The sequence below is a fragment of the Natator depressus genome, chromosome 7, assembly GCF_965152275.1.
Source record: "Natator depressus isolate rNatDep1 chromosome 7, rNatDep2.hap1, whole genome shotgun sequence".
Taxonomy (NCBI): Eukaryota; Metazoa; Chordata; order Testudines; family Cheloniidae; genus Natator; species Natator depressus.
In genome coordinates, this window is record NC_134240.1 from 41,446,373 (window position 1) to 41,468,282 (window position 21,910).

A 21,910-nucleotide genomic window follows, 5' to 3' on the forward strand; every position below is an offset into this window, starting at 1 on the left:
TTTTTTAAGTTAAGAGAGCATCATGTTTTCTTAAGATGCTAGGTATCTTGAAGAAAATTGAGTAATACGTTGTTTTCCTTGCCAGTGGAAGGACTATAGGAGCTTGTAGATCTTATTTAGCCAAAACTTTTTAGTTGAATACACCCTTTGTGAAGATTTATGGTTTTTTTTGGTTTTAAAATAAATACCATATTTGGAAATATGCCTGGAAGGATTTTTGTATGTTACCATTATTTTTATATTGATAGTCTGGTTGTTTCACAAGGTGACTGAGCAGGTTTTATTATTATTAGAGATGCAGGTATATGCTGTCAAGACTGCTATTTACAGTTGTCATCTTTGTGTGTGGTAAATGTCACATAAAACATGCATTTTTGGTTCAATATTGTGTAAATCTGTAGACACATTGGCTTCCCTTGTAATCTAGCAAAAGTCTTGCACTTCAGAAACAAAAATGAACCTGCTAGCAGTTTTATAAGGAGACTAATATAATTAAACTGAGGCAATTAATGGATAGTCGTATGGTCTGTCTTTGTATGCTAAAGATTAGGATTCATGGCAGCAATTAGAACGCCTGTTCTGACATTTGTGAAGAGTGCAGTGGACTTCATTGGTACATAAATGAAGCTTTGATGCTCTCTTCCATCAATAGTCTGAGTGATCATCATGCCCAGAATAGATTTGTGATAAAGTGTTTTCTTCTAGATGTGAGTAATCCATTTAGTAATGACACAGTCACAGAACTGAAAAGTTTTTAATCTACTCAAACAAGGACTGTTGGTTTTTTACATCAGTGCTTCCTCTGAAAGATTAACAAACATTTCAAACTGTCTCATTGCTCTTAGTGATTAATCTATTTTGTTAATTTCTCAAAATAAATGTATTTGTTGGTGATAACAGCAAAGCTGAGTCATTCAATATTACCAGGTTGGAATATATTCAGTATTACTGTTGCCAAAATCAAAATATATAAAGTGGTAGACAGTTCATGCCATTTATATTTTAGCTTTATCATACTCACAAGAACTATTAAAGATATTTATGTGTGTGAATTCATTGCTTGAGAAAGCAGCAGGTACAGAGTGGGTGGTGGCAATCAAAGTTTCCTTATAGTGTCTTGTCAGTGTGCTTGTAACAGTCAACTTGAGAGACAGCCTTTTAGAGGTGACAGGGTAGCTTCTGTGAAAAAGGTGTATAGAGTTTGATAGACAATGTTATCTTTTCTATAGAGTGTTCAAATCAACAATCGCAATTAGGGCTGTCATTCTCTGTGAAATTGGAGGTTTTTTAGAAATTAATCTAATACGCTATTCTTTGAGAGTTGTCTCCTTTGCTATACAGTACCCAGGCTCTTCGATTGTCTTAGTAGAGTGGGAGTTGTTTTAATAGTAAATTTACTATTTTTAATTGTTTTTATTATTTATTTTTGTGTGTAATATGGGTAGAAGATCAACAAATGGACATCAGATGAAAACAAGTTTTAGTCACTACTCACTGGTAACTTACAGGTTAAAAGGTATATGTTTTTGTTTAAATAGTCATCTAGGTCAGACTCTAAACTTTTTATTTATTTATTTAAAGGCCAATATAGTGCAGCTACCTAAATGTTATCACCCTCATGATCTTCTTGTGGAAGTTAAATAATTGTGGATAAGATGACCCAAATAGGAAGGGTTATGGTGTTAACTGACTGCTATGTCTACACTAGAGACCTTAACAGTAGCACAAGCCATACCGCTGCAGCTGCATCACTGTAAGATCTCCCGTGTAGCTGCTCTGTGCTGACGATAATTAAACCACCCAAAACAAGCAGTAGTAGCTATGTCGGCGCTTCTGTCACTGAAACTTATGTTGGTCAGGGCCTGGGGGGTGGGTGGGTGGGTGTGTGTGTGTGTGTGTGTGTTTTCACACCCCGACCAACAAAAGTTTTCCCGACAAAAGTGCTAGTGTAGAGATTACCTAAGATGAGGCAAAGCTTAGGGTTTTTTAATTTTTAGTTTTATTGAGCTGACACAATCCAGAAACTTGGAGAATAACAAAGAAACGAAAACACCCTTGACTTTTGTTCATCTTCCTTAGTGTGTGCTTCAGTTAATACAGCATTTAACCACTTTGAACACATGCTAAAGTTGCATTGACTTCAAGTTGGCATGCTTAAATGCTTTCCTGAAGAAAGATGCTTTTCTGAATTGGAGTAAAAAAATTTAAGATGGAAGAGAACTTAGGAACCAAATTAATAATGAAAAGTATGGTACTTTCCCATTGGAGGGATCAGGCCATAAATTACCAGCACAGGATAACCCATGAATGGGAAACTGAATTTAAAAAACAAACTAACCAAAAAAAGTATGAGTAAGAGTACATCAAAGTATAGATGTTCGTGCAAATTGAGGGAATATTAAGATAAATGGTAAAATTCTATATTTGAGAGGGTTGAGGGATAATTTGGCTCCAGAGATAATGGCTAATGAGTAAACCACTTCCTCTACAGCGTAAAAAATTGTAAACTTTTTTATTTTTCTTTCGCAGAGTGCACTTTATAGATGTAGACCTCCTTTCTGGTCAATATCCTGTCTTAATAAAATGTTTATAAGACAACTAGCATTAGTTGTTTCTTCTGACTGTGCAGTAATTCCTGCCTAAGTGAGCCTCTGACTGCTCAATATGCTTTTGTTTTCCAGTCATATGAAGATCTTGTTCAGAGATTGGAGCCCGTAATTATGGAGCTGGAAAGGCAGGAAAATGTGCTTGTTATATGTCACCAAGCAGTTATGCGCTGTCTGCTTGCTTACTTTCTGGACAAGACTGCAGGTATATGCCCTTAATCAATATTGATGTTTTAATACAATGGGTCCACCTTAGCCTTGCAAATGGTCTTGGCAACTTATGCAGCCCAGGCACAAAGCTCACCCTTCTCTTGATGCCATGCTAATGTCATAGCAAATTCTAACGTGATAATTCACTTGCCCATTAAAGGTTACTTCCCCTGGGTGAATGGGCAAGTGGAATTTTTTTTCATGGATGACCTACCTATATTTCTGCATGCCTGGTGTGTGATTTATATTTAACAGTTTCTGTCTTTGAATACACAAATGTTTTTCTGCCCCACCAAAAAACAGGTCTTAGTGTCACTTAGGAAGAAAAGCTTTTTAAATAGTTTTAAAATAACAAACACTACAGCTCAGTGAATTTTCTTGTTCCCAGTGTTTCATATGTATTTTTGTTTTTCAATTTCTCAGAACAACTGCCTTATCTCAAGTGCCCACTCCATAGTGTCTTAAAGCTAACCCCAGTGGCTTATGGTAAGTTAAAACATTTTGTTTTTGTAAACATGCTATTATCAAATTCCACCCTTGATTTTATTAAAGTAAAGATACATAAAGTGAAGTCCTTTCCAGTATAAGTTTAGGGAGAAGTCCTTATTTAATTTTCTTTCCCAATATCAATAAAATTATTTAGTCAAAACACTTTTTTTCATAAAACATCTTTACAAATTTCCTTTACTGGAAAAATAAATAGTTAAATGTATAAATGCTGAAGGCCAAATTCTTCCCTTATATATGCATATATAACTCCCTTCTAAATTAATGGGAGTGTGCATATATGTATTTGTGGGTTTTGATTACAGCAGAAAAGTGTATAATAACGGAGATATGAAAATACCAATTAGTGTGTGTAGGTGGACACTTTCTTGTGTATTCATTAATTTAGTCCAGATGATATTTCACCAACTTCACCAGCAAGCACACCTTGACTATGTTTGTACTGTGCCAGCTGTTATACCAATAAAATGAAAACCAGCAGGATCTTATTAGAGGGGATAAGACAAAATGTCACATTTATTGTGAATACGAAAAGAATCATAGTAGGCAGTCAGTTATAGCTATAACATTTCAATCAGTTTCACAATCATTCGCACGTTCGTTCATACACACACACAGGTTCTGCAGCTGCTGTATAGTTACCAGTCCTGAATGTAGCTTGAGTTCGTGGCTTGGGTTCGTAGCTTGTGGTGGCTAACTGGCCAGGAAAGCCGGGCACAAGGAAGAGCTGAGTCTCTGTTGGGCATGCACCGATGCCCTTCCATGTTGGCAGCAGAATGTTACCCTTCAAAGTCTTCCATCTCCCCCATCCTTTTTGTAGGCTTTAGTTTGAATCCAGAGTCTATAGGTCTTGCTGTGTCACGCTGCCTCTGGGTTCGGTGTGATTGATCACCTGTCAATTGCAGACATGATTTTCAGCTGAGAACCTGGCTTTGATGTTTCTTCAATTGTACTTTTGTTCTTTTCTTTTGAGGGTGGACTCCTCTTACTTTGTCAGGGCTGTTGTCTGCATCTTCAGCCGTTGGGTGTTTACACTTCATTTCGTCAGGACAGGCTGGGGCTGGAGGTTGATTCCATCGTCCATACATACCTCATTCACACATCTAAACTAAACTAAACTAAGATTACAGCAGGGTTTTGCAAAAATGAAGGTTGCAGCAAGCTTTTACAAAATGAAGTGAGCATTTTAAAATGGAGTTTGGGACAAGTTAAGATGGAGTTTGAGTTACAGTATGGACAAGTGTAAGGAATGGCAAACAGTGAACAGAAGTTACAATGTTGAAACAATGTAAGTTTCAGCGAGTTAAGCAGCAATTGGATTGAAAGTGAAACTCAATTAGCCAGTTATTGCGGTAACTGGTTTTATGAATGAATGTTGTTTCATTCATAAAACTTTGCTTACAAAGTTATATTAATAAAGTGAACAATTAAAAACAATTTCATTGATCAGTTCTACACAGCTCTAGGGGACCCCAATGCTGGTTGGGTCCTCTGGGCACTGATTTAATACCACTGCTAATTAAAAATAAGCAAGTGAAATTCTGAAGGTTGCTTATAAAATGGGAGTTTGGTAATTGTCAAACTTTTACCCCCAAAGAGTCTGCTGGTTGTTTGTTTTTTCTGAGATATTTATTTGTGGTCCCTCCTTTTAAAGAAAAATATATTTTTTTCTTTTTTCCTGGCTGTGTCCCCACTTTCTGTAAAACTCTTCATTAACAATTATTACTGTTAGATTGTATTTCAGCAAATCTAAACTCTTAGATTTACCAGAAGTCTGCAGAATACAAGAAATAAAATTCAATAATTTCTAATTGGAGTGGCTTTTCAGAAACTCATCACTACTTAGATTCTGAAGTGCATCTCAACCCTAATTCAGCACGTCTTATTTTAATGTGCTTCATTACATTGTCCTTAGAATAATTGTTTAATTGTGCACTGTGATGGCTAATCCACTGTTCAGAAGGTTAATTGTAGATGGAGAGAAATTTCTCATGATTTATCTGGGAATGAGTTACCAAAAAATCATTTGCCAATTTAGCTACACAATGGAATTCAAATGGCAAAGGCTAAACAATATATATATATATATATATATATATATATATATATATAAATTGTGTTTATACCAATTTAAACAAAAACAAATCCAAATTAGCTTCTGTTCAGGTCTAAGTAAGATTAAGGAAATAGCTGTTTAAAAACTAGGGGAATTCATATCTGGAAAAAAAAAAAAGAGATTTTTACAGACTTCATAACAATGATCTAAAATATTCTTGCTTTTTAAACAAGCTAAGAGAACTCTTCACTTTAGTAAAAAGAAAAGGAGTACTTGTGGCACCTTAGAGACTAACCAATTTATTTGAGCATAAGCTTTCGTGAGCTACAGCTCACTTGTAGCTCACGAAAGCTTATGCTCAAATAAATTGGTTAGTCTCTAAGGTGCCACAAGTACTCCTTTTCTTTTTGCGAATACAGACTAACACGGCTGTTACTCTGAAACCTTCACTTTAGTGACACCTGGTGTCCAAAATCATTTATAACAAGTTGCAAGGCAGATGTGCTGGGGGTTCTGGTATTTAAAAATATCTTAACGGAGAAGGAAGGCATCTTGTACAAGTTACCAGTCCCAAACTATTCTAGTGTTTCATATAGAAATTGTACTGAACTGTTAAGTGATTTTGGGTACTTTGTAGTCTGTATTTGGACATTGGACCTGAATGATATTAACAGTGTTTTAAGATACCAGATATGAAAACAGAATTAACAGTGAGACCCCACTTCAGCTCCTACTGACTAAAATAGGAGGAAGGCTGTGCTTATGAAGAGGAATTTTTGTATTTGTGAGATTGATAGGTGCAGCATAACCTATTTTTTAGTATTTTCACCAACTGAAACCATGAAATTTGGCAAATTTGTAATTGTCCTCAAGAAATTTGTCTTCAGAAGTTAAAATATATAAATATTTTCATTCGCTAATGTTTCTGGGAATCTAATATTGATATGTCACTTGGATTCCATGAGACAAGATATGAAAAAGCATGAGATATGTAATACCCATGTGTGTTTCATGTGTTTGGGAAACCTTTGTCCCCTAGTAAGTTGCCATTACCTAGTGCTTTGAACTTACTGTCTTAGACCCTTTCTTACAAGTGTAGTTGTACTATGTTATGTATGTACTATGTTCCCATAATTACTTGCTATGTGTTAGATCATTCCCCAAGAATCCTACTTGTTCATCCCTAGTGACTGGTGGGGATGGACAGATGGGCTATGCTTATTATCTTAACACTCCCCTACCACCCACTCTGAGCCATCTGCTTCAAAGTTAACCATCTGATGCTATATTAACTTATATACAAAACTCTGTGCTTTTGGAACCCCCCTTAAGGAGACAAGGCTGGGGCCCTGAGAGAATCTCTCAGTTAATGGCAAGGGGACAGACGGTTCAGAAATCTCTGTGGAAATAGTTTTGGAATCGAACAGTTCCCCAACAGCTGCACATATTACTCCTGAGGGGATTTTGTGCCAAACCATTAAAAATTCTGTGCACAATATTTTAAAATTCTGCATTTTTTTATTTGTCAACAGAGCACAATATAATCACACCAGTTTCAATTATTTTGGTAATTTATTTAAAAATACCTGTCAACAAGTATGTCTGTAACAATACAGACAACAAAAATTCAGAAAATGTTTTTTGACAAATAGATTCCTTACTAGTTATATTGATACAGAACTTTAAATAATAATTCATTTAAACTACCACACAGAAATGTATTTCCTGCACCCCTCAGAAACAATGCAAAGGCTTGGGGGAGTCAGGAGTAATGGAGGAGCTAAGGGAGAGGGAAGTAATTGCTGGAAAGAGGCCTGGGAGTGAACCTGGAGGGCTGTTGGGTGTGGGTGGGAGAAGTATGGAACAGTTTGTTTTTTGGGGGGAGGGATTGTTGGGGAGCCTCACCTATGCAGACCCTGGCTGACTCCTAGCCTTTCCCATTCAATCACATCTGCCCCATCCGCATGTGTCCCTGCACCCCCTGTCTCCATATGGCCCTGCACCCTCACTCAGCCACCCCTCATCCCCCTGTCCTCATGTGGCCCTGCACCCCTACTCAGCCACCACCTTCCCCCATCTCCATGTGTCCTTGCACCCTCACTCAGCCACCACTCCTTTCCCATCCCCATGTACCCCTGCATCCTCACTCCCATTCAGCCCCTGCCCCAGTCTGTCCCCCTAATAGCCCTTCTGAACCCCAGTCTGTCAGCAGCCCCATGTGCCCCGCTCTGTCCATCCACTTCCATGTTCTGTGCCTCCTCACCTGGCCCCAGGGGTAGGGCGCTGTGTGGAACACAGCCTTTTCTCCCCCCTTATTGGCACAGGGCTGCTCCCACCCAGAAGCAGTTGCCTTCTGTTCGGGTGCCAGAGCAGCCCTTGGTGGGAAAAATGTGTAACTGCAGCACCTCTCCAGCAGAATGTATTTTCTGCAGGGAACATGTATTCAGCATGTGCACAGTGGTGCAGAATTCCCACAGGAGTAAATCTCAGGGGTTTGAACTCTTTGTTGCTTGTGTGTGGGGACGAGCATGCCAGTGGAAAAACTAATAAGGTTCTCCCTTGAGGAACAGAGTTTCACCGCAGCCCCTTTTAATGGGCTTTTCTGCAGGATATGGCCATCTGGCCCAGTTTTTTCTCTCATTGCTAGTTGTAAATGGGTTTCTCAATATTAGTAAAAAAAAAAAAAAGATCCTCCTCTAAGGAATGGTACAAATTTGTACCATACTGACTGTGGATGTAGCTTTAATTTTTGGAAGTAAAGTGGATTTCTGCTTGACTTGCATTTGGGGAAAGAATACATTATAACTTATCTGATTCACTGTAATTAGTAAGTGAACAGACTAATTAGAAACATATAATAATGCATCACAGATGGTACTTTGCTTTAATGTTGTGTGAGGTTTCAGAGCATATACTAATAGATATTTTGTAGTATATTTCATAAAAATAATGATGTCATAGTAATATGAGACCTGAACTACAGCCCTTGGTTATTAAACATTGCTGAGGAGTGAGGACAGACCACCAAATTACGGAGAGTGCAGATTAGTGGCAAGTGATTTAGTGAGTTTCTTCTGTGTCTTCGACATAAGGACAGGTGGGTAAATTCACTCCATTCTGGGCCGTATCAGCTTTGCTGTCTGCAAACAATCATTTTATTTTTAATGCATGGGATAGTCACTAGTCTGTAAATGGATCAATTTTTGCTGGAGGCTTCTGTTAAAACCAGTCCAGCATGAGAGACAAATATGGCTTTCCTACTTTCTCTGAGCTTGCTGGCTCATCCAATGGAAAAAAAAATTGGCTTCTCCCCAGAGGTTAGCTTTAGATTTCCATTTATATAAATGTTAAAATGTTAGGTAAATTTAATAATAATTTAATAGACTTGCCTGTGCCAGCCTTAGTAATGTAGGCTTTTAAATATCTGTAATATACATGCATTCGGTCACATTCACTGTTATTAAAAGTTTGAGGTCAGTATTTATCTTCTGCATTACAGTGTGATGCTAAGGCTAAAAATATCCCAGAAAACAGAAGTGGATGTGAAATTTTATGATTGTGTGTATGCCTAGCATCATTTTTGAGGGTTTTTGAACAAAGCGAATTACTTAGTTTCCCTGTCTTGTTAAAAGTAATAAGAAGAATGTGAGGTTGAAGAGAGTGAGAACTGGATTAATCACCAAACTGGGATAAATATTAAATCCACTGGGGTTGGTTCATTGTGAGGCCAAGGACAATCAGAACTTAGCAAAGGAATTCCAAGTGAAAGCCAAGAGGTGGAGGAAAGGACAGGGAACAATCTTTTAAAGTTAGATCACATATTTACTGTAACTTTTTTAAAAAGGCAACACAGTTTTAGAAACATTGAGTGCTTATCGGGTTAATTTTTGTCAACAGGTTGTAAGGTGGAATCTATATTCCTGAACATTGAAGCTGTAAACACACACAGAGATAAACCAGAGGTAGGACAAGTGTTCAATACAAATACCTTAATGCGTTGCATTTTCTGAGATGATTATCATAAAAAAAAAGTCTGTTACCCACATTTACAATTAATTTGCTACAGTTGCTGAGCATATTTAACTTTGCACACCAACTTTGTGTAACCAGTACGTTACTCATCTGGGTATTGTTTGCTAGATAAATTTGTGAAAATAAATTTTACATTTCAGACATAAAGGTAAACTCTGGCTCTTGCATTCAGAAATATCAACTGTGTGTACATAGTGCTTTTAAGTCAATGCCTTTTATATTTTTATGTTAGAAAAGACAAATGCCAAAGACTTAGTAATGATCAAAGCAATGTATAAGCTATTCAGTCTGTTATGAACTAACTTATCATGTATCTATTTCACTTACAAGTGCATGATAATGTATTTTAAACATTAGAGGAAAATTTTGATTGAGCTCTTTTTCCACTTTGGAATTGGCATAGTCCCCCATGCATTTCTAAAATGTGCAAGAGCTGGTGGTAGTAGGGATTAATGAAGCCTGTCTTGCTTTAGGCTGACTGCAATTACAGGGCTTTGTCTATACTGAGAATTTTTAGCAATGCTAGCCAACGGTGGGAACACTAGCACAGAGAAGGAATGAGTGTTTTTATACCTATCATCTTGACCACCTCAAAGCAAGCCCAGCCAACTCAGACTTCATTTTTTCACGGCAGAAGATAGGGGTGTTTTTTCACTGAGATACCTAACTTCAGATATCTCAGTGTAAAATTCTTAGTTTGGATGTAGCTAGTCAAGGTCAACCCGTATACCCCCCTCCAGTGGCTTGTATGTGTGTAATGTGTCAGCAGAGTTAGGAAGTCAGGTTTGTGGTAACTTATTGCATTCTTGCTGTATCAGAGTATGAGATGCTGTGTGGTGCCATAGCATTCTGTAGTGACATGAGTTTGGGTTGACCATATTACTCCCAAAAGGCTCTGCCATTGATGGATTATAAAAGTTTACCCAAACTTGATGAGCATGGTGCTTATGCTACTAGCTTTTGTGTCTACTCCTTAAGTCTCCCTTGAAGTAAATTGGCTACCATTGCAAGGAATGATGTGGGCAGAGTTGAGGCGAATCCATTAGTGCAGTATAGTCAATTTATATTATAGTGAGAAGTTGAGATTTGTGGTGGTGATCAGGGCCTTGTGTGTGTGTGAAGATACGAGTTTTTGTATGTAAGAAGTTTTATGGTCTTGGTTACACTGAGTTGACAAACATTGGCTTTAGTAGCGATTCTTGTCAAGTGCTTTCATTATGTATGTTTTTTACCATGTTTATGCTTCACCGCTTTCATTTCTTCTTTCCCTTCATGTGTTACATTTTGCCAGATTTTAATCTATTCCTCTTGGCGCAGCTTGCATATTATGCTGAAAGCCACTTAATAGGAACAGTGTAAATAGTGGGATGCTTTCTGGTAAACACTTCACCTCACCCATCAGATGGAATATTAAACAATTCTGACGAATTGAACATGTTGTTTACCGCCAAAATGACATCCCTATGTGCGTCTTTGTGAATATCCTTATTTTCAAGCCATGACTTTTTTTCAGTGATGATCCAAATGACTGTCTCCTGCAGTTCAGATGAAGAGCTGCTGATTAACCTCAGTTTGCCACAGTGTCTTACAGCTTGCCACGTATTTCCAGGAAATTGCTATTGGGAATATTCATTATGATGTTAGCTTATTAAAAATGTTTATTTGGGAAGAGAACCTGTTGAGTCACTGCATTAGTTCTGAATGTTATAAATAGGTGTACCTGAGCACCAAATGCTGTTACTTAGCACCCTTTGACCTGAAATGCTTCTCAAACTACACATCTGGTACTGCTGAAATGTAATCATGTTTGGGGAGAAGGGCAGAAGTCAGGCAACAACTGTACAGTAGTGAGACTAGTGGAAAAGTTTGGCAAAGGATAGCAGGGTAAACCTGAGGTTTTTTTCAGGGAAGACCCATGGGGATTTTATTACCCATAGAGAGTCACAGGCGGGACCTGTACTTGAGATGTCTTCTGAAAGACCCACACTGAGTAAACTTCATAATATACAGTTAAACTAACTAGGAAGGATGAAGGGCTAAGTTGATTAGGTCAGGATTAAAGTGTGGTATTAGAGAATACAATATTTCCTTTATGCTGTCTGTGTAAATGGTAACTGCTACGTAAAATCTAATTTTATTAAATGTATTAGCTCTTTATTAAACCTGAACAGCTACAGTATTTAATTTTAAAAAATTACCATTACATGTAATAAAATATAAAACAAACTGCTTTCCTAATAATTGTACTGTGTGCGCCTCTTAGATATAAATTCCATATCAATACATAAGGCATGCTACAGTGCATAGCAGATGTTGAAAAAACTGTTTTAAAATACTTTATGTACTCTAAGAAGAATTCAAGACTGTCATTTTTACATTGCAGAAATACGTATAAAGGAGTAGAATAACTGACTTTCCTATGTTTTCTATAATAAAGATAATCTATCTGAATCTGGACTGCAGATCTGACTGTTCATGTACAGTAGCATCAGATTTGTAATGACTTCGGTCTCTATCTGGGTAGGATGAAGGAGGAGTGATCTTTGTTTTTTCCCATAATAAATCTTATGGAACTACTTCAACAATCATTTCAGTTCTCTCTCTGATGTTTTGGATTTTATTTCAGAAAGCAAGTTTAATGCCTTTTGTCTGGCAGTAAAATCTGTTTCCTTTGCTACATCTTAGTCCATAAATTAGAGATAGGATGGTGATTCATTGCGAAAACTCATTTTAGGCTGAGTTAATTCAGTTTTTATCGTAAAAAGAAAAGAGAAATTTGCTCCGCCTAACACAGAATCAGGGAGGTGAACAAAGAAAGAAACATGTAACCCAACTGCCCAAAGGCTTTTTTTTTTTTTTTTTTAAATGGAAAAAATATTTTTGGAATTGAATTTTCTTTGGTTTGAAGAATGAATTGATCTTTCAAACTGAACCTGAATGCACATCACTTGGTTTTTATTTAAAGCAGTAGGGAGGGTACTAGGTTAGCAGGTACTTTATGTTTGAATTTGGTGATACTGTTGTAAGCCCCCAACTTGAGCTGCATGGGTGCAGCCAACATCAAGCTTATCAGCTAAACTGTCTACCCTTTGAACGCGTGCTGCATTGAACATGGGCAATGCTGTGTAACTTGTGCAAAATAATCAGATGTCTACCCATAGGTTGCAAACTTACCATTTTAGTCTTGGAGGGATTTTGTCATAACTCACCGCATCAGGTGTAGTTTTTGTATTCTAAACTAGCTATATTACAAGTAAAGTGAAGATCATGCTATGGAAATGCAGTGTATGGCTCCAGTTCAGGAAAGTATTGCTATTCAGGGAAAGCAGTTTACACACTCAACTCCCATTGAAATCAAGTATGTTCTCAGTGGTTTTCCTGGGTAGGAATAGATTTAAGCACATGCTTAAGAGTTTTCCTGATTGGGGACTATAATAGGAATCCTCTACATGTGAATAACTGAAATGTTAGCAATAAGATTTATGTAGGATTGATAGTTATTTTATATAAGTTGTACTGTTGTATGTACTAATGCATTAAAAAGCTGTTACTTCACTGAATTTTCTGAGTGAAAAATCTTTTGTTGAAGTGCAGCTGTGTACTTGTGAAGGAAGCTGATTGATATTTTACTGCTGCTTATTGCTGCATGATAAATATTCTCCTCTGTATTTTTATTATTATGCAGAATGTAGACATTTCCAGACCTCCTGAGGAAGCCCTTGTAACAGTCCCTGCTCACCAGTGAACCTGTGTCCAGATCAGCTATCAAATGTGTGGTGCTGTTTTCATCATATTACTTTAAAATACATCTTAAAAAAAAATCATTCCAATCACTTTGAAATCAATTACAAAAATAATATTTAAATCATTGTACAGCACATAACGTCTAAAATTGTCCAGGCAAAGTGAAACTGTATTATACTAATTCACTGTGGATAAATTGTTGAATCTTAATTGGCTGTTGTTTGCCTTTTTTTTTTTTTTTTTTAAGATTTCTGTAATCCTGTGATCTTGCAGCTTTATTTTTTTAAATTGATTTTTTTTTAGGTCCAGTAACTGTTGGACTTTAGATGAAGTCTGAAAGCTACGATGCATAACATACTGTGTGTGATAAGCACAAGCTGGGCACAAGTAGTACTTGTTTCCCTGACCTTGGGAGTGATTGGACTGTTAAATGTAGCAGAAAATAACATTTCCATAGTTAGCAAAAAATTTAGTTCTACTGTTCCATAGTGCTAGTGTGGTAGATCTGCTAGATTACCAAACTCTTTAATGATCTATATTTGGAGAGGAGGTGAGCAAGTTGAAGCTTATTTTATTCCAGACTTCAAACATAATGAGGAGAAGTATATGAGTAGTTTCATGTGTGTGGTTTTTCTTAAAATATATTTCTGCATTGGGTGGATGGCAGAGTTCTCTGTGCACATAGTAACAATTTTCATTTGGTTTCTTTTGTTTAGGAATTAATATAGAAACACAGAATCTTAAAGTTCCCTATTCATGGTCTGGCAAGCAGCAGCCACACTTATTCTTAGTAGTATGCTGCTCCTAGCACATATGTGGGTGACCTTTGAGTCTTCATGGCAATAGTGCATACATCTTGTCAGAGCTTTCCTTGGGTACATTACAATACAAAGGGCAATGGCCATTTCAGATTAGTTTGTACCTAGATTTTAATTTATACTTAAAAAAAAAAAAAAAAAAAAAAAAAAAAAAAAAAAAGGTTGGCTGGAGGTTGTCCTGGTCAAAATGGGTGCACACACTTCCCGAAGCATTAATAGAACATTTGTGTGAAAGATGGCATGTTTACTACTGATTGTCAAGCAGTCATTCACCAAGAGAGTGCAACATGCCAGTGTCTAAAATCCTTTACACACTGTACAAAAGGAGACTGTAGCTCATTTGAAAGTTTGAGTAGCAGTGTGACCTTGCTGTTTTTTGGTGATAGAGACCAAATTAACATAAATTAGAAGTGTCTGAGTAACAGGGGCTGCTTTGTTTTCATAGCATCGAATCTTGGAAAATAGGCTGTTTTCTAAGCAATTGCTTTTCATCTAAAAGAATATCACAAATCCCTTGATGTGTAAATTGTTTGTGCAGTTAATAGGTCTATTTCTCCAGCTTGTACATTTTTTACAAAAATTTTGCATTTTGATGAAATTAACTATTTGCTTTTTTTGATGTTTACTGTTGAGGTCATGTACCCCATTATGAACTCCTAAATACGATAGTGATACGGATTAAGTGATAGCTAGCTGGCTCCTGCAAATAATCTGTTGTACAGATAAAATCCTAGTGTAGAATTTGAAGTTTCAGGTGATAACATGTATCACTGGATAGGACATTAGACTGGGAGTCAAGTGACCTGGGTTCTGTTCCTGTCGCTGCCATGGGTATCCTTGAGAGGTTTGCAGGGAAGTTAGATATGTAAAACAGAGATGTGGAAAAGTAACAAGATAGTGAGTAAATGAGAGAGATGATTTAGTTGGGGATTGGTCCTGCTTTGAGCAGGGGGTTGGACTAGATGACCTCCTGAGGTCCCTTCCAACCCTGATACTCTGATTCTATGAGAGGGAGTGTGGCCCATTGCTAAGGAGAATCCCATGCAATTGTAAATATATATTCAAAGTTAACTTAAAGCTGCTTCTGCTGTCTAATGCCTGTAATACTTCTATCCTGCAGGTGTAGGTATGAGTCAGTAAGTAGTTCTAAGAGGACTTTTTCAGTTTGTATAACTGCCTGGGTGTGGCAATGGAGTAAGTGGTTCAATAACAGTTTACAGTTACTGTAGCATTAGAGAAAGCCCTAGTAGAGGACAGAATGGATTTTTAACCCAGGGCTGATTGTACAGAGCTCCAAGGGAAATCAGCTAGTTATAGTGACTAAGCTGCTACAGTACACTGATTTAAAAGAACTCTTCATTTATTTTTATGTATTATTTTACCTTTTGGGTTTTGGATGTGAATGCTTTTAACAAATTTAGTCTGGTATTTTTTTATTTTTATTTTGTGTGTGTGGTAAACTGGCCGTGTCTGCATTCAGTGTATGTAACAACTCCTTGTCTGGCTTCTTTCTGAAAAATACTGTCCTCCCTACTTCATTCCTTCCAGACTCGTTTTTCTTGCAGACCAAGTATATACGGAGACAGGCATAAGCCCATCTTGGCAGTCTCAATAGTTGCACAATTCCTGCCAGTAAAAAGACACTATTAAGCTCGCTCCCATCCTGGTTCCATCTACTCTCACAGATACGGTTGCCATAGGTAGCCGAGATGAATCCCTAGAAGATTTAGGACTATGGCCAGAACTTCTCATTACCAGACAGTGTAGCTACGCTATCCTTCCTGTCCCTGCCCAAATCCTTTCTCCCTCATTGCACTCTTTCTGATAGAGATGTCTTCCTCTTTTTTCTCTTAGGCCTCCATCTAGTACAGCATATAGTCTACTCCCACAACTTCTTGATCTCCTCTTATTTTCCCTGGGATTTCCTGGAATTTGGCTTCTTGCCTACCATCTCTTTGAATCAATAGCAAATGCCCAGCCATCAAGATATTGCAGCCAATACTGGGGGGCTCTCAGGCAACCCACACAGACAATCCTTCAATAACTTAGTCCCAAGAGCCTGATGGATGTGTCATTTTGATCCAAGTGTTGCTCAAGTTATTCTGAAAAATATGGACAGATTGAACAAATACCATCATCATTGCTCGTTTGTGACCATTCAAGGATTGGCTTGCTAAAGGCCAAATATCCATAGACAGGTGTTGACTCCAAATCCTTTGTAGTCTCTCAGAAACAGGGCAGTCACTCTTCTCTCCAGAATTTGGCCTCTGCTGGCTTGTTGCACAAGAGATTATTGCCTCAATAAAAAGGAGTCTCTGAAAAGATCATAAATGCTCACTTCAACTCCTGGAACCCCCTGATCCCATTAAGAGTTCAGCTTTCAGTGTCTTCAGAATGACCTATTGAATTTCCTCTGGAGGGATTCCTTATGGGCTTAGTTGGGTTTCAAGGTTTGGTTTCAGGCTTGCCAGTAACTTAACTTTCACAGAGTGATGTTTCCATAATTCTCTCACGAGACTCAAATCTCCTCTAAGATACGTTGCCCTAGTCTTGAGTCTTAACCAAGTTTTAATAACATTATTGGAACCAGTCCCTTGAGCCTACAGGCACATCTCCGATTAGACTGTAAACTCTTCAGGTTCTGCTTGCTTACTGTTTCAGCAAGGAGAGTCAGTGAGCTAACAGGCCTCACTTACCACACTCTCACACATTGTCTTCCTCAGTTTTAAGATGGTATTCCTTACTGAAACATCTTCCAGGTACAGGATGTTACCCAATTTTATGGAAATGAAAGGTGGTCTTGTTCTTGATTCTCTGCTGGGCAGAGGAACAGATTCACTGCCTGGAGGTCAAAAAGCCTGCAACAAGTCATCAGGGCTCCGGGAGTAGTCTTTTCAGAAACCTTAGCTACTTCAGAGTGTGTGAGAAAATATTCTCCATGTCTATCCAATGCTATAAATGCTGATTTGAAATAAAGGGAATGAATTAAAATAGAGAGGTTTTAAAAAAGAAAAAGTGGGGGTGCCCTCAACTTGAGAAAAAATCAGGCTTTTTTTCTACATACCATTTTCACAAGTAAGAGCTAGATTTCTGTTGCTGAAATAGGGTAGAGGAAAAAACGGATGTATCTGTTTTTCAATTACTTTTCTGTGTGCGCTTTTGACCGCACTCTATGTGTAGTCAGTTTAGCTGTTTCCTCTGTGTATAAGTCACTGTATATCTTCTTATTAATGTAGGTTTTTACAGATCAACAAGAATATTTTTTAAAGGCAAATATGAGTTTAAAACCACAAAAATTAACTAGCAGTTGTGGTTGTTGGGCATATTGGCAGGTGTAGAACCCTGAAACACGTTTAAACTTATTTTTGAAAATGAATTGTTTTCCAGTAACTTGATAGTATCCTATTAAGTATAATAAAGACCTGAGTTGCTTGCAACTAATCATCCCAAAATTAATTTTCAACTCATTTTTTAATTTTTTTTATTAAATCAAGTCATTGACTGGGTGTGTGCTGTAGAGGAGGAGCTTGATAAACCCACTAAAAGTGCCAGCTCTTATTATTTAACAGTTGTACTGCAATAGCTTTGCCCCCTCATTGCCCTTTAGACCAAAACAAAATCAAAAAAGAAGTTCAAATATCTTTTTAGACTACATAGAAAGATCGTTTTTTTTCCTGGTGAAATTTGTGCAATTCATGAAAATCTGAGGTGCAGTAATAAAAGCAAATTCAGATAGAATGTGCAGTAAAGGTAGTTTATAATGTTTATAGTAGGAGAGTGGCTTTGTGGTTAAAACACAGAACTGGGAGATGGTCTGTGGCAAAGTCAACAATAGCTGCTATGTTTCCCATCCATTGATAACAGGCCTGATGGAAAGCCAGCGGGAGTTTTTCCTGTGGCATCACTGGTCTTTGCAGCTGGGGTTTCCTCTTTCTTTTAAACAGGATGAGTTCTTGAAAGAAAGGGCTTTACATTAGAGAACGCTTTGCAAAACTTTTCTGCCATCTTCTTCCCCAAGTTCTGTAGACTTGTTACTTCTCAGTTAAAATTTATATGGTTTCAGAGTGAAACTAGAGTGGTATAGAAACTTCATATGCTATCCAAACAGCTTTGGGGACAGTATTGGAGTCAGATGGTAGAAAAAGTGGTTTTAAAATCACATCTAAATGCCACGCGGTGGCTCATATCCCCATAATATGAATGATAGTATCTAATGCCCTAACAGTAATTGTATGCTTGTGGGGAGGGGAGAATAGACCCTTCAGTTTTATTTACATTTTGCGTATCCAGCAAATAACCTTGAATGTAACCTTGGTTTTGTGAGACCAGAGAAGATAGTTAGTTAATTAAAAAACACTTTCTCTAAGACTGCAGAAACCAACAAAAATGAATTCACTCCATTTCAGTTAATATAAAATCCGCTACTAGCTAATAAAACTTGAAACATGAACAGTTACTATTTTGGGGATGAGTAAGTGAGTAACTCGGGGACCTGACCCATTTTCCCCATCTTAGTCAAGCAGGACCTAATCCCAGAGGTGTGTGACAGTTATCGCTAAGTGCATAGTGCTACCTCATTTTCCTTGGGAGTCTTTGCAAGGCTGTATCTGAGGTTATGCTCGTACAAGGAGTGCAGGTCCAGGTAAACTGACATAGTGCACAGTGTGGACAAGGAACCACATCTTTAAAGATAAACTTAATAAGACACATGCTCAGTGGACAGCATGAGAGTGTTTTAACAGCTGGTGTAATGGTGTTTTAACAGATGTCCTAACGGATGCTTTTTTATTGGCAGCAAAGAAGGTCTGTGATCTGGTATTAGAGAGTTGGCTTTATAGAGAACTTAATAGCTAGCATGAAGTTTTAATCATGGTTTTTGAACTCTATATACTGGCTGGTGTAGGCTGGGCCTTATGTCTCATTTTATTAAGTCTTCTGAGAAAATGTATCCAAAGTGTTGTGTAAAAAAACCAAATTCTGTCTGTCTTTTGCCCTTTGTGTTGTGCCATAGACTGAATAAAAACCTACTGCAAAGCAGGGAGAAACTTTGCTTAAATCTTCTTTCTGTCTTTGGCTTGCAGAATGTAGGTGTGGATCGCTCGAGAGAGGAAGCCTTGAGGACAGTACCTAATCATCTGTAACTGCCGTGGACCATGACAACATCCCCTGCCTGCTACAGAAGCACTAAGGAAATAGCTCAGGTACATGAGACTGGAGAAGACATCCAAGGAGGTCAAGCAATGTCACATGCACACACTCCCTCTGACTGTAAGGCTTTTGAATGTGATTCAATGACTTGTGGGAAAACCCACGATTCTGGAGGACTCTTAATACTGAAAGTTGAAATGTGCAAGACTGGAAATATTTACGGGAAACCCAGTGAAGTTGCTATTAATTTTTCTTCTGTGAATATGCAGTTTTTCAGCTGTTTTTATTCTTCACCTGTGGATCATGCAAGATTGTTAACTGCTCTTCTCAGCTTACTGTCAAGTTTTAACTGAACTTTTACTTTTTTCAATAATGGCTTTTCTAAGAGTACCTCTTATTTTTACTGTGAATGACTGCCTAGAGTTACATGACTTTTTTTTAGTGTGTGTGTATTTTTTTTTTTTTAATGTGAAATTCTGCATTTAATGCATTGGAGGCTCCATTTGATACAAAACCACTTTATACTGGAGGCTTGCTCCGAAAAAGTTTCTCAAGTACTCTTTTTTCGTCCCCTATCGATGTTTGAGCATAGTTCAGGTGTTGCAAAGCACCGTGTATGTGTGTCTTTTGAAATGGGGATGCTTTCCCCTTTGCCAAGAAAAATATTTGATTATATATATTAAATTATATTATATTGACAGCGAGAGAGGCTTTGCTATCACAGTAAGTTTCTTATCTTCTCCATGCAAAATGGCATTTTGTACCATGGTGAGGGTACACTATTATACAGTTGATTGTTATGGAAGGATGGTTTTAAGTACAGATAGCTGGCTTGTTAATAGTCTAATTACCCTAGAAAGAGATTATAAAGGGTAAGATGACACATCTTTCAGAATATCTGTACTATCCAGGTTAAGCAGCCTTTCCAGGAGAGGACACATCTTCCACATTCAGGGTGAAATATACTCCCATTCAGTGAGCCCTCAGAAGACCCAATGCATCACTTTAATGCAGTAAAACTTCAATGTAAACCCTAAATGGGCTCTAATAGAGTGAATTTCACCCTAAAAGTATAAGGTTTTCTATGTGGGAGCATTAAGTAAATAGAGGAGAAGAATGTTAAAATAGAATTTTAGCCTCCGAAGAATTGTATAAGTACAAAAACCCTTGAGTGAATTTGGAAATTGATTTTTTTTAAAATGTCATCTCTGTATTTTGTTTTTAAAATCTTTTTTTACTTTCTGTGAAATTGCAAGTGCATTTACGTCCAATGCTAAAAAGTGGTAGAATTTTCTATGCACGTCAAGGCCACTCACTACCTTCCTTGTTCCAAGCCAATATATATATAGTGTACATGTGTTGCTGGATGATAGGATTTAGTTAGCAATACTTAATTGTTAATGAAATGAAGAAAGCTGCCATTAGTTATTGGAGTATCTTTTTGATGTTTGTATTATTTGGTGGTTAATTCAACTCTTGCATTTATCCATTAATATGTTTAGTTGAATTTCAGTGTAGAGAACTGGGTTCTATCAAAGTAGCTTGCAGGCAGCACCTAAATTGTTTTTTGTTTTATGCAGGGCAGGGGACTCTAATATGTGCTGCTGTTGTGATTTGTTTTATTAAGCTAGTCTTAGCAATATAGTCAATGTACTGGAAGTAAGCCATATAGCTAGATTTCATTTCAGAAAACAAATGCATAGGATATCAAAAACACTTGCTTGGAACCTTAGCATCAAAAGCTTTTTGTCTGTAATCCATGCAACCAGTAATATGCATTTAAAAGTAAATAATATATTTATTTAGATGTATTAATTGTTATCGTCTAAGGTTAGAGCACAAAGCACTGCTAAGACATTTATTGATGCACAGCAAAACAAACCCTAAAGATGCTTATATTGGAGAGGGAAGAGATGCTATATAGTGGGTTCCCTTCTGATCACCTATTTGTTCATAGTTCAGAAGAACAGCCCTATCCTCTAATGTGCCCTGTTTCCTCTGGATCTGGGCCACACGATCTACAGTAGGGATTATTTATGTTTAATGATGGTAAATTGAGGAAGCCTAGCTTTTATCCATAGTTATCCAAGGCAGATTCCCAAATATTATTTTCTTAATGTGCTTTGAAAAGCAGAGGTTTACCAAGACAGAGTTTGGACTACTGTAGTTTTGAGCTTGGTTCTAGCAAAGGAAGCATGGTTATAAAAGGGAAATGTTTTCCTATATGAGTTTTTAATCTCAGAACTTTCAAAGGTGCTGTAAAATTCTATATGGCTAAATGTTTTACGTATAGTAGGTATTTTTATAGACTGCTTTTAAATATACTGTGATCAGAGTGGTTGCTCATTTGCAGGATGGATGTACTGTATAGTAAAAAATCATTGTACACAAGTGTGAATAAATTGTATGTCAGTACTTGAAAATAAAAAGGAGAATCTGAAGCTGTCAGTTCTATTTTAATTTACAAATAACGTCATTGACTGCATCTTAGTTAGTAAAAGACAAAAAATATCAGAATGTAAAAATAAGTAAATGATCACCCCATCTCGCCTGTAAAAATTGAGAGTTCTGGAAATATATTGCAAGAATTACTCCTTACTATCTAAAAGCGGTATACATATTCCCATCTGGTTTGGAAAAGTGAGTCATCATCCAGAGGGGTTAATTTCTAAGCATGACCTAGTATGTTTGTTTTATGTTGCAGTGATTGGATGGGATTAAACTAACCTTTCTGACATGACTGGCCTTCAGCTTAATCTTCTAGGCAAAATGAATCTCATGTGATCTTT

General features: G+C 37.2%; 1 protein-coding gene across 7 annotated transcripts in view; it reads left to right on the forward strand.

The window, feature by feature from the left end:
• Positions 1–21,811, forward strand: part of PFKFB4 (6-phosphofructo-2-kinase/fructose-2,6-biphosphatase 4) — a 91,296-nt gene extending 69,485 nt beyond the window's left edge. For 2 of the 7 annotated variants that reach the window (XM_074958222.1, XM_074958228.1), the window contains exons 11-14: positions 2,682–2,811; positions 3,240–3,302; positions 9,277–9,341; positions 19,055–21,764. In XM_074958222.1, coding sequence (XP_074814323.1) covers positions 2,682–2,811; positions 3,240–3,302; positions 9,277–9,341; positions 19,055–19,114 — 318 coding nt within the window. In that variant the 3' untranslated portion in view covers positions 19,115–21,764. Of the gene's footprint in view, positions 1–2,681; positions 2,812–3,239; positions 3,303–9,276; positions 9,342–13,096; positions 13,183–17,201; positions 17,214–19,054 lie in introns of those variants that run through there. The other 5 variants (XM_074958223.1, XM_074958224.1, XM_074958225.1 and 2 more) reach the window with 5 other exon arrangements.
• Positions 21,812–21,910: the final 99 nt, after the last annotated feature.